Source organism: Aquarana catesbeiana, linkage group LG02, assembly GCF_042186555.1.
Source record: "Aquarana catesbeiana isolate 2022-GZ linkage group LG02, ASM4218655v1, whole genome shotgun sequence".
Lineage (NCBI taxonomy): Eukaryota > Metazoa > Chordata > Amphibia > Anura > Ranidae > Aquarana > Aquarana catesbeiana.
In genome coordinates this window covers 685,901,305-685,914,163 of record NC_133325.1, presented here as the reverse complement: position 1 = coordinate 685,914,163, position 12,859 = coordinate 685,901,305, and the positions used below count along the sequence as shown (strand labels likewise).

General features: G+C 46.3%; 1 protein-coding gene across 1 annotated transcript in view; it reads right to left on the bottom strand.

The window, feature by feature from the left end:
* SLC13A2 (solute carrier family 13 member 2) overlaps positions 1-12,859 on the bottom strand; it is a 123,995-nt gene that overhangs the window by 52,147 nt on the left and 58,989 nt on the right. The window contains exon 4 of the mRNA XM_073616762.1: positions 48-373. Within this exon, the coding sequence (XP_073472863.1) occupies positions 48-373 (326 nt within the window). The remainder of the gene's footprint in view (positions 1-47; positions 374-12,859) is intronic.

Sequence of the window (12,859 nt, the reverse complement as noted above, 5' to 3'; positions counted from 1 at the left end):
ATTTGTAAACAAACATTGTTTTGTTTTTAATTGTTTATTTAACTTACTTGGCTTCTCCTGTTTAATGAGATCAGAATCTATGTGTTTTTCATACATTTCAAAGGCCTGGTTTATGTTTCCATTTGGCTGATTATCTTCTGCTTTGGATTCCTTGGTTACTTTATCCTCAAAAGTCAGTTTGGTGCCTCCGTTTGTTTGATTTTCATTTTGAATGACATTATCGAAGGCTGTTGAACACTCTTCTAGTTTTTCTTCTGAAGTGTAAAGCTGCTCCAGGACAGCCTGAGCTATTGGTATCATCATGGCAGTGGTGGCTGTATTACTGATCCACATGGACAAGAAGGCTGTAACCACCATGAACCCCAGAAGCAACCTGGAAACAAAATGTTTTTTTTTTTTTTTTTTTAAGTTTTATCATATTTTCAGTTTGTAGTAAATTAACTTTTCAGAATACAACATTATATAAAATTATACAAAAAAAAACTTTTTTAAGCCTGTGTTGACTGCTGTTAAAACAAGATATTTCTATTCATCGTAAAAGTCCCTTTCTTGGAGTCCATTGAGTGACATGAAGTCTTGTACTGTCAGGTTGTACTGCTGTCTACAGGAGAAAAGGATCCATGTTTTTTTTCTCTTCCATCAGCAGTCCACTCAACTGAGGGGTGGACAACAGCAAACAAAACACTAACAGGCCCACAAAAAACCCAACAGAACAAGGGAACTTTCTGCTATTCAAGAACCACCTGAAGGACCTTATGACCAAAGCTGGCATCATATTAGGTACTGCCACCTAAGGCGCAGCCATTGCCTGTCACCTCCTCATCTCCAGTGGATATCACCTCTGGAGCCACCGTCCCTGTGTGGCCAGTCTGCAGGAGTGTACCAGAGGAGGAGAGGGAATGTCCGCTACATAGTTACATAGTAGGTGAGGTTGAAAAAAGACACAAGTCCATCAAGTCTAAACTATATCTGTGATTATATGTCAGTATTACATTGTATATCCCTTGTACAGGACGCTGTGGCTGGGTGCTGGAAGGACGCTATGTTTCCCCTCTGTTTGGACTGTGGTCCCTTTAAGGGAACAAAAAGGGTTAACTCACATATCAGAGGAAGTGGGTTTAAAACAAGACAGGAAGTTATAGATGGGTGTGGAGGAGTGTAGAGGAGAATGTGGATGGTGTTTTTGTGTGCAGCAACAAAAGTGAACAGCAGTGTCCTGCCTGGAAGCCTCCTGGCAGGGGAAGCTACCTGCAACAGAAACCAAGGACTGTTTAACTGCGATAGCAGTTCTGGACTTTGCAAGCCAGTGAGATTGAAATCTCTTTCTTTTGTTTTTGCTGCTGTAAAGCTATTTAAGTTCAATAAACCTCCTTTTGAGTAAAAAGCCTGTGTCCTGCGATCTAGCTGGTTCCCCGAACTTTACAAGTGGTGCTCAAATGCGGCCAGGACAGAGTAACAGGCATTTTTCTTGCTGTTTTTTTTTTTTTGCATTGGACTTAAAACCTGACATTTAAAGGGACAGTACAGTGGATTTATCTCCTGGGTTAAAGACGCACAAACCCTGAAAGCTGAAGCAATGGAGGAGCTAATTAAACAGCTGTCCTTGGCTAATATACAAGCGCAGACTCGCCATGAGGAAGCTAATCAGAGCTTAGCAACCCAGCTGGAGGCACAGCAAGAAAATACTCGCCTGTTGGTGGCCCAGTTGGCAGCCCAGCAAGCGACCCAGCAAGGGGTTATGCAGGCTCAGGTGACTGCTTTAAAAGAAGTAGTGCAGCAGCTTTCTCAGGGTCGTGAGCAAGCGGCTGTTGCCCCTGGCAACCAGGTGACCGTGAGGGCAAGCCATTTTTTGCAGAAGTTGTCCCTGAGTGATGATGTAGAGGAATTTCTTGCTACATTTGAGAGGACGGCAGAGAGAGAAGGGTGCCGGCCTAATTGCTCCTTTCCTAACCGAAGATCCTCAAAAAGCCTACTTCGACCTGCCACCAGATGACGCTAAAGACTGGAATACTGGCTCGTTTGGGGGTGACTACAGCTGTTCGGGCCCAACGAGCGCACCAATGGAAGTATCGACCAGATCGTCCACCACGGTCTCAAATGCATGACCTGGTGCAACTGGTAAAAAAATGGCTGCAGCCCGAAGTGTTGTCTGGCCCCCAAATCATGGAGTGGGTCGTGCTGGACCGATACCTAAGGTCACTGCCAGACGACCTTCAACGGTGGGTCAGCCATGGAGACCCCCAAAACAGTGAACCTCCTGGTCGAGAGGGTGGAATGATATACAGTGGTGGAGGATCTGCTTGGCCCTACCAAGCGCCAAGGACCCAGTCTTCCACAGCCTATTCGATCGACTGCTGCTCTTCGAAAGGACGTCCCCCAGAGCCCTGGAACCAACACCCCGGAAGGTCAAGAGTCACTCCCGATACCTCCTCAGTGATCTGTTCCTGTTTGGAGAGTAGGGGATGTACAATGTTGGCGATGTCATTCCTGGGGCCATACCCGGGCCCACTGCCCACTGCAAGAGGCGCCCATGGAATGAGGGGTTTTTCGGAGGGGGTCTTTTTATGCCCATAAAGCATGTACAACACATCTTGACCTTGGAGAAGAGAAATTTGAGTGAGAAGTCCAAGTGAACCACCTCCCTGCCCGGGCTTTGCTGGACTCCAGAAGCATGGTAACCCTGGTTCATCCTAGGGTAATTGGGAAGATCGGTCCAGTAAGCAAAACTTTACGGGTTGTGTGCATTCACGGGGACACTAGAGAGTACCCTCTCATCTCAGTGTCCATCTCCACAGCATGTGGCACTGGTACCCAAGAGGTGGGGGTGGTAAAGAACTTGGTACATGATGTTATCATAGGACGAGACTGTCCATTATTTGCAAAACTGTGGGGACAAGGAGAACTACCTGAATGGTCCAGAGACTGGGGAGAAACTAGTCCCTCTGTCCCTGCTGTTAAGAAGAATAACCCTGAAATGCTGAATGTTCTTAATGTGGATCCAGTTGATGAAAATGCTAATGATTTGGTTAATGGTGATGAAAGTAGTGCTGATACTGTTAAGGATGTCAAAATGTGTGGTTCACAGACCTACCTGAACACTGAAGAGGGGGGGACCTTCCCGACTTTAGGGAATGCTGGGGGAAGAGGATGAGGAAGTGGCCGCTACCCCTGCCCTGCCGGATTTGGGTGTTCCTCAGGGGGCATTTGGTACTGCCCAGATGTAGGAACCCCACTTTGGCCCATGCACGGGAACAGGTTGTAGTAGTAAATGGGGTTCCCCAAGAGCCAGGTGCGAATGAGCGATGCCCACACTTTGCCATATGTAATAAATTGCTTTATCGGGTTACCAAAGTGAGAGAAAATGTAGTAGAGCAATTATTAGTACCCCAACAGTATAGAAGCAAGGTCCTGGACCTGGCCCATGACGATGTTTTAGGGGGACACATGGGAGTTGAAAAGACTGAGGCACGGATCACTGACCGGTTTTACTGGCTAGGTCTGAAAACAGAGGTAAGGAGATACTGTACCTCTTGTCCCACCTGTCAGCTGACCGCTCCGGTGACCCACTTCCGGAGTCCTTTGGTCCCTCTGCCCATAATTGAGGTCCCATTCGAGAGAATAGCCATGCCTATAGTGGGTCCCTTGGTAAGTTAGGCTTGAGGTCACTCCTACATACTGGTGATCCTCGACTATGCCACCCGATATCCTGAGGCGCTACCCCTGCGAAATACCTCCTCTAAGGCTATTGCCCGGGAATTTTTCCAGTTGTTTACACGAACTGGTTTTCCCAAGGAAATACTCACGGACCAGGGCACCCTGTTTATGTCGAGAGTTATGGCCGATGTGTGCAAGCTCTTCCGGATTAAACAGCTGCGCACATCGGTCTACCATTCCCAAATGGGTGGGTTGGTAGAACGCTTTAATAAGACCCTTAAATCTATGCTCAAGAGAGTTGTACAAAGGGATGGGAAAGACTGGGACTGCCTGTTACCAGCTCTCCTGTTTGCTATCCAGGAAGTGTCCCAGGCCTCCACTGGGTTTTCGCCCTTTGAGTTGGTATATGGGCGGAGACCTCGGGGACTACTGGATTTTGTTAAAGAGAAATGGGAAAGTGAACCTATTCAGCATAAGAGTGTTCTTGAATATGTTTCCCAAATGCAGGAGAGGATCTGAACTGTGATGCCATTAGTCAAGGAACATTTACAAAAAGCCCAGGAGGCTCAACGATGGGTCTATAATAGGGCTGCTAAAATAAGGAACTTCCAAGTGGGGGATCGAGTAGCGGTGTTGATTCCCATTGTGGAAAGTAAATTCTTGGCCAGGTGGCAAGGCCCCTTTGAAGTTGTAGAAAAAGTGGGAGACGTAAATGATAAGAGTCCACCAACCAGGTAAGATGAAACCCTTTCAAATATATCATGTAAACTTGTTAAAGCCCTGGACAGAGAGGGAACCAGTGACCTCCCTGGCTAGTGCAAGATTGGAGCCTTGGGTTGGGGTGGAGAGTGTCCAAGTAGCAAATACCCTGTCTAAAACCCAAAGTCAGCAGGCAAAGGAGTTCTTGCAGAGAAATAAAGAGAAATTTTCAGACTTGTCAGGGCTCAGTATCATAGAGCATGATATTATCACGGAACCAGGAGTCAAAGTTTTTGTCCGGCCCTACCGCATCCTAGAGGCCCAAAGGAAGGCTGTTTCAGAGGAAGTGAAGAAGATGTTAGACCTGGAGATTATTGAAGAATCGCAGAGTGAGTGGTCGAGCCCAATTGTGTTGGTACCAAAGCCCAATGGGATTCTGCGATTCTGCAATGATTTCCGGAAACTTAATGAAATTTCACGGTTTGATGCCTACCCCATGCCCCGGGTAGATGAGCTTATTGAGAGACTAGGTCCAGCCAGGTATATCACTACATTAGACCTTACCAAGGGATATTGGCAAATCCCGTTGACTAAGGCTGCTAGAGAGAAAACTGCTTTTTCTACCCCAGAGGGGAGTTTTCAGTACAAAAGGATGCCTTTTGGATTGCAAACTGCTGCAGCCACATTCCAGCGAGCAATGGATAGGATTTTACGACCTCACCGGAAGTATGCCTCAGTGTACTTGGACAACATAGTCATTTTTAGCAGAGACTGGGAATCACACTTGCCCAAAGTCCAGGCAGTGCTGGACTCTCTTTGGAAGGAGGGGTTTACAATAAACCCTGAAAAATGTGCTTTGGGAATGGAGGAGGTAAAATACCTGGGCTGTATCGTGGGTAGAGGGGTGGTGAAACCTCAGGTCAGCAAGGTAGAGGCTATACAGAGTTGGCCCCGTCCCCTCACAAAAAAGCAGGTACGTGCATTCCTGGGCATGGTGGGATACTACAGGAGGTTTGTACCCAACTTTGCCACGTTGGCGGCTCCATTGACCGATCTGACTAATGGGGCGTACACACGGTCGGACTTTTCGGCTACAAAAGTCCGACAGCCTGTCCGACAAACTTTCGACGGACTTTTGGCGGACTTGCGGCGGACTTTCTAACGAACGGACTTGCCTACATACGATCACACAAAAGTCCGACGGATTTGTACATAATGACGTACACCGGACTAAAATAAGGAAGTTGATAGCCAGTAGCCAATAGCTGCCCTAGTGTGAGTTTTTGTCCGTCGGACTAGCATACAGACGAGCGGATTTGTGGGTCCGGCGGAGTTACAACGTAAGGATTTGAAGCATGTCAAAATCTAAAGTCCGTCAGATTTGCGACTGGAAAAGTCCGCTGAAAGTCCGGGGAAGCCCACACACGATCGGATTGTACGCCGGATTTGGTTCATCGGCGTCCGTCGGACTTTTGTAGCCGAAAAGTCCGACCGTGTGTACGCCCCATAAGGTTCGGAAATCGGTCATGGTGGAGTGGAATGCAGACGCTGAGAAGGCCTTTTTGGAGCTCAAGTCGGCACTGTGCCAACACCCTGTCCTGGTAGCACCCAATTTTTCAAAAAAGTTTGTTGTCCAAACTGATGCTTCCGATGTAGGATTGGGAGCGGTGTTGTCACAGGTTGTTCATGGAGAGGAGCACCTGGTAATCTTCCTCAGTAGGAAGTTAACACCAGTGGAGAAAAACTACGCTATAATTGAACGAGAGTGTCTGGCCATTAAGTGGGCTCTGGAATCCCTCAGATATTACCTTTTGGGGAGGAAGTTTAGGCTGATTTCTGACCATGCCCCTTTAACATGGCTGAGACAAGGTAAAGGGAATAATGCCAGGGTTACTCGGTGGTTCCTGGCACTCCAGGAATTTAAATTTGTAGTGGAGCATAGGCCTGGGAGACTGCATCAAAATGCAGATGCCCTCTCCCGAGTCCATTGTTTGAGCTCCACTGTTGCCTCCACCTCCTTGGCTTTGAGGCACGGGGGGGGGGGGATATGTACAGGACGCCGTGGCTGGGTCCTGTAAGGATGCTGTTTCCCCTCTGTTTGGACTGTGCTCCCTTTAAGGGAACAAAAAGGGTTAACTCACATGTCAGAGGAAGTGGGTTTAAAAAAGACAGGAAGTTATAGATGGGTGTGGAGGAGTGTAGAGGAGAATGTGAATGGTGGATGGTGTTTTTGTGTGCAGCAACAAAAGTGAACAGCAGTGTCCTGCCTGGAAGCCTCCTGGCAGGGGAAGCTACCTGCAACAGAAACCAAGGACTGTTTAACTGCGATAGCAGTTCTGGACTTTGCAAGTCGGTGAGACTGAAATCTCTTTCTTTTGTTTTTGCTGCTGTAAAGCTATTTAAGCTCAATAAACCTCCTTTTGAGTGAAGAGCCTGTGTCCTGCGATCTAGCTGGTTCCCCGAACTTTACACCCTGTATGTTGCGGTCGTTCAGGTGCTTATCTAATAGTTTCTTGAAACTATCAATGCTCCCCGCTGAGACCACCGCCTGTGGAAGGGAATTCCACATCCTTGCCGCTCTTACAGTAAAGAACCCTCTACGTAGTTTAAGGTTAAACCTCTTTTCTTCTAATTTTATTGAGTGGCCACGAGTCTTGTTAAACTCCCTTCTGTGAAAAAGTTTTATCCCTATTGTGGAGTCACCAGTATGGTATTTGTATATTGAAAGCATATCCCCTCTCAAGCGTCTCTTCTCCAGAGAGAATAAGTTCAGTGCTCGCAACCTTTCCTCATAACTAATATCCTCCAGTCTCTTTATTAGCTTTGTTGCCCTTCTTTGTACTCGCTCCATTTCCAGTACATCCTTCCTGAGGACTGGAGCCCAGAACTGGACAGCATACTCTATGTGCAGCCGGACCAGAGTCTTGTAGAGCGGGAGAATTATCATTTTATCTCTGGAATTAACCCCCTTTTAACACATGCCAATATTCTGTTTTCTTTGTTAGCAGCAGCTTGGCATTGGATGCCACTTCTGAGCCTATCATCTACTAGGACCCCCAGGTCGTTTTCCATCCTAGATTCCCCCAGAGGTTCTCCCCCAGTGTATAGATTGCATTCATGTTTTTGCCACCCAAATGCATTATTTTACATTTTTCTACATTGAACCTCATTTGCTATGTAGTTGCCCACCCCATTAATTTGTTCAGATCTTTTTGCAAGGTTTCCACATCGTATAACCTCAAGTTATTGCCCTGCTTATCTTAGTATTGTCCGCAAATACAGAGATTGAACTGTTTACCCCATCCTCCAGGTCATTTATGAAAAAATTAAACAGGATTGGTCCCAGCACAGAACCCTGGGGGACCCCATTACCCACCCCTGACCATTCTGAGTACTCCCCATTTATCACCACCCTCTGAACTCCCCCTTGTAGCCAGTTTTCAATCCATATACTCACCCTATGGTCCATGCCAACGGACCTTATTTTGTACAGTAAACATTTATGGGGAACCGTGTCAAATGCTTTTGCAAAATCCAGATACACCATGTCTACGGGCCTTCCTTTATCTAGATAGCAACTCACCTCCTCATAGAAGGTTAATAGATTGGTTTGGCAAGAACGATTCTTCATGAATCCATGCTGATTACTGCTAATGATACCGTTCTAATTACTAAAATCTTGTATATAGTTCCTTATCATCCCCTCCAAGAGTTTACATACTATTGATGTTAGGCTAACTGGTCTGTAATTCCCAGGGATGTATTTTGGGCCCTTTTTAAATATTGGTGCTACATTGGCTTTTCTCCAATCAGCTGGTACCATTCCAGTCAGTAGACTGTCAGAAAAAATTAGGAAAAATGGTCTGGCAATTACTTGACTGAGTTCCCTAAGTACCCTAGGCTACGGGTGATCGTGCAGGGGTGTGTGGAGGGGACTATCCTATGCGGTACACTAACAGATCCCTCCTCTGGCTCCCCCAGCTGCAGAGCTGTTCAGCTGGTTAGGGCTCTGATTGATGCCGAGGAGCTGGCACACCTCCTTCATTGCCACTGGTCGGGACTCATGAGGGGGCGTGGCCAGCCAAGGGGTGATCCAGCCTATCACTGGGGGAGGGGGGGTGCGGCCAGCCTCAGGGATGATCGCGCCATCTTTCTGAGGCAGAAAGCGACATGAAGGTAAAAAAAAAGTCTAAAAATGCTGTTTTGTTTTTTTGCAGCCACTGGACTGTGAGAAATTGTGTTGAAAACTGCTCTGCCCGATGTCTCACAGTCAGGACAGTGTTGCATGAATACCATCTTGATCTTTGTCAGCTTTTTTACTTCTATCCTTAGACTTTTAGATAGACGTAAAAAGGTGAGGTAAACTGACAAGGATTAAGATGATGTCACCCAGTCCTCTGCTGTCACCTAGTCGTCTGCCCTGCTGTCACCCAGTCCTCTGCTGTCACCTAGTCCTCTGCCCTGCTGTCACCCAGTCCTCTGCTGTCACCTAGTCCTCTGCACTGTTGTCGCCCAGTCTTCTGCTGTCACCCAGTCCTCTGCCCTGCTGACGCCCAGTCCTCTGCTGTCAGCCAGTCCTCTGCTATCCTACAGTCCTCTGCCCTGCTGTCACCTAGTCCTCTGCTGTCACCCAGTCCTCTACCCTGCTGTCACCCAGTACTCTGCTGTAGCCCAATCCTCTGCCCTGCTGTCACCCAGTACTCTGCTGTAGCCCAATCCTCTGCCCTGCTGTCCCTCAGTCCTCTGGTGTCACCCAGTCCTCTGCCCTGCTGTCCCCCAGTCCTCTACTGTCACCCAGTCCTCTTCCCTGCTGTCACCCAGTCCTCTGCTGTCATCCAGTCCTCTGCCCTGCTGTCACCCAGTCCTCTGCTGTCGCCCAGTCCTCTGCTGTCACCCAGTCCTCTACCCTGCTGTCACCCAGTCCTCTGCTGTCAACCAATCCTCTGCCCTGCTGTCACCCAGTCCTCTGCTGTCATCCAGTCCTCTTCTGTCACCCAGTCCTCTGCCCTGCTGTCACCCAGTCCTCTGCCCTGCTGTCACCCAATCCTCTGCCCTGCTGTCACCCAGTCCTCTACTATCGTCCAGTCCTCTGCCCTGCTGTCACCCAGTCCTCTGTCACCCAGTCCTCTACGCTGCTGTCACCCAGTCCTCTACCCTTCTGTCACCCAGTCCTCTGCTGTCACCCAGTCCTCTGCCCTGCTGTCACCCAATCCTCTGGTGTCACCTAGTCTTCTGCCCTGCTGTCGCCCAGTCTTCTGCTGTCCCCCAATCCTCTGCCCTGGTGACGCCCAGTCCTCTTGCCCCCTCATTCTGCACTGTACATTCCCTATTTAACATTACCACATTCTGCACTGTAAGTCATCTCAGACTCTATTTAACCACACCCCTTTAAGCCACGCCCACTATTCAGCGTAACTTAATCCACGCCCACTTTTGCTTTACATCACATTTTTGTTTATCTTGCTTTGTTGCATAGCCATGCCCATATTAAATGAATGTCCCACCCCTAATTCAGGTAATGCCCCACCTACAGTGGCTTTCTTGCCGCATAGAAAAGAAAGTATCCCTAAATTTTTTTTTTTATGTTGGAAACTATCCTCGCTGTGTCCGACAGTTCAATGAGGGTGCAACAAATATCACAGGGGGGTATAAACAGGGCTGGTGCTACACTATTTTGCGCCGTTTCTATACCATATAGAGGTATAGAAATGATATTTTAGAGGTACAGAAGTTTTATTATTGAGAGGGGGGGTGGTGCAAGTAGCTGGTCTTGCCTACACCTGAGAAAAGGTGTAGATCAGAATGTAGTAATCCCATGGAGCTACCAGAGCACCCACTGCTGCTGCTAGAGGATCCCTTTACCTGTAAACCAATCTGTTCACTTTGCTGTTGACCCTGGAGGTCAGAGATGTAAATGGCAGACAAGGCTGGGAAGCGAAGCTGCCTTGGCATTGTCCAATTAAATCTGGATCAGATGAGTGATAAAGGTCTGATACCTTTTTTTGTGTGGGCTTCCCCTTAACACCTATGCCAAATCCTCATATAGGCTAAGGATATGTATAGATGAAGAGAATACCCAGCCACTTTACTTACAAACAGTACAAATGCAGCTGGGAAATGTCATTCACTGGTAATTTAACCCCTTTTCCCCTTTACCTCCATATGTCAGGACAGGGGGGGGGGTGATTTCTGTGACCACTGGAAGTTTGCCTCCCAGCATGATCCCTCTTGCCCTGCTTCCTGAGCTCTGCTCTCCCACCTGTGGGCCCTGGACCCTCATGAAGAGTGCCAACCGGGTATCTGTAAAGAACCCAAAAATTATGTGTATAATGTCACTTCCAGTTTCTGTGGTCACTTTCTCTAGCTGCAACAGCCAGGGTAGAAGCTAGTGGATCATGATCTGTGCTCCATTTGCTTCAATGAGACATCAAAATTTTAAAAGGCCCCTAATATGACTCAAAGAGCTTGTCGCAAAGAAATTATATCACATAGGGGATTTTGTTTAACGTTTTAGTGAATACATTTGTCAAAAATAAAATTACACCCAAGCACTAAGAACCCGCCTAAAAAAAAAAGAGCTCTCCCCACCCCCACATATGTGCACAAACCTTCACTTTAAGTATTATTAAAAAAAGCTGATCCCTGCTAAACGGAATATTAAAAACTTTTTTTATTTTATTTTTTGCATTTGTGTAATATTCAGCTCCTTGTGCCCCTTATTTGATAACCCCTTGCATATTAGCCTTAAAAATGGTCAGAATTTATTTTAAAGATTTAGCTCCATATGACTTCTATTGGGTTCAGATTTACATTGGAATTTTGGTGTGGTTCAGCAAACATCCAGCATCTTGAACCCAGGTACGTTCAGCTCATTACTAGCTAGCATAAGGGCCAGTACCTTGGTGAATACCGGAGATACAGAGGACAAGTCAAATGTCAGGATCACAAACTCAAAGTTTAGGGGACCCACAGCAAAGCCAAAGGTTAACCGATGAGCTGGAAAAATAGGGACATCTGTTCTTGATGTCCACAGATGGCAGAAAGCCTCCCTGATGAAGGGAGGCTGTGACAGATTTGGTGGATTCCATGTGAATTTCTGTGCCTAAATGAAGACATTTACAGCCTTGAGATCCCGTGAAACTCTAGCTTGCAACTCCTGAAAACTACTACCTGCACCCAAGCACCTTAGATGCAAGCTAGCCAAGTGTTCGTAAAGGCTAATAGATTTCCTCCTACTTTGAAAAGTGGGGCGCCTCCTCATGCCAAAGATTTTTCTGAGAGTTTGAAAGACTGGAACTTCCAAGATTTGTAGATTGACTGGATGCCAAACTTGGAGGTTGAGGCCACAGACCAGTCAGCTAAGATTTGAAAGATTAAGGTCATAGTCAAGAAAGGTTGCAGTGCAGGGCCTAGAAGAGACCAAGGTTCTAAAAAGGGTCCCCAGTCACTTATTAATGGTGTCCTTAGAGATAGGTACATCCTCCACTGTGATAGTGGATGGATTATTAGGACAGGATACTACTGGATCCAGAAAGGGGGCCATCATTTTTTTAACAAAATCCTCCTCAAACTAGTACAAGGCTAATTCTAATGAGGTAAAAGCTTGTCAGGATTTTTCCAGTCTCATTAAAAGAAGACCTAAAAGGTCTTGGCAGTCCTAGGAGCCCTATATGAGCCTTGACTAAGGACAGCACTGGTAAAGGCTATGGGCTGCTCCTCAAGTTTTAAAATAGGGGGAAATGAAACAGTCTCTTTCAGTTTGAGAGTAATGGCAGAAGACTATGACTCCTCAGGTGTAAGCTCCTCCATCAGGGCCTTGAGAGACTCAGCATTGGACAGGGTCTTAGTGGCTGAGTTCTCAAGGACCTGAAATAGAGGTCGACCGATATATCGGCCGATATTTGGCTTTTTTTACTTAATCGGCATCGGCCGATTGTGCTGATAAAAAAAGCCGATTCAGCGGGACTTGCAAATGACTTCTGTAATTGAAGTCAATTGCAAGTTGTCTGAAGTTTTCTTCTCTCCTCCCTGGGCAGCCTGCCAAGTCTGATAAGAAGATACATTGTATCTCTTTCAGGTTCTTTTATCAATAGACTGAACTCCGTGGAGAAGTTTTCAGTTTAACCATTTAAAGACTAAATCTTTTCTGACACTTGTTGCTTACAAGTAAAAATCCTGTATTTTCTGCTATAAAATCACTTAGAACCCCCAAACATTATATATATTTTTTTAGCAGAGACCCTAGGGAATAAAATAGCGGTTGTTGTAATATTTTATGTCACACGGTATTTGCGCAGCTGTCTTTCAAACGCAATTTTAAAAAAAAAAATACACTAATGAAATTAAAAAAAAAAAAAAAAAAAAGCAGTAAAGTTAGCCCATTTTTTTTCGTCCAAAAGTTTTGATTACCTGTTTTTGTGTATTTAATATTTAAGATATAGTTTTTTTTTTTAATCTAAATTCTACATACAAGTGAACTGATTGAAGGTTTGTTTTGTTTAATAAA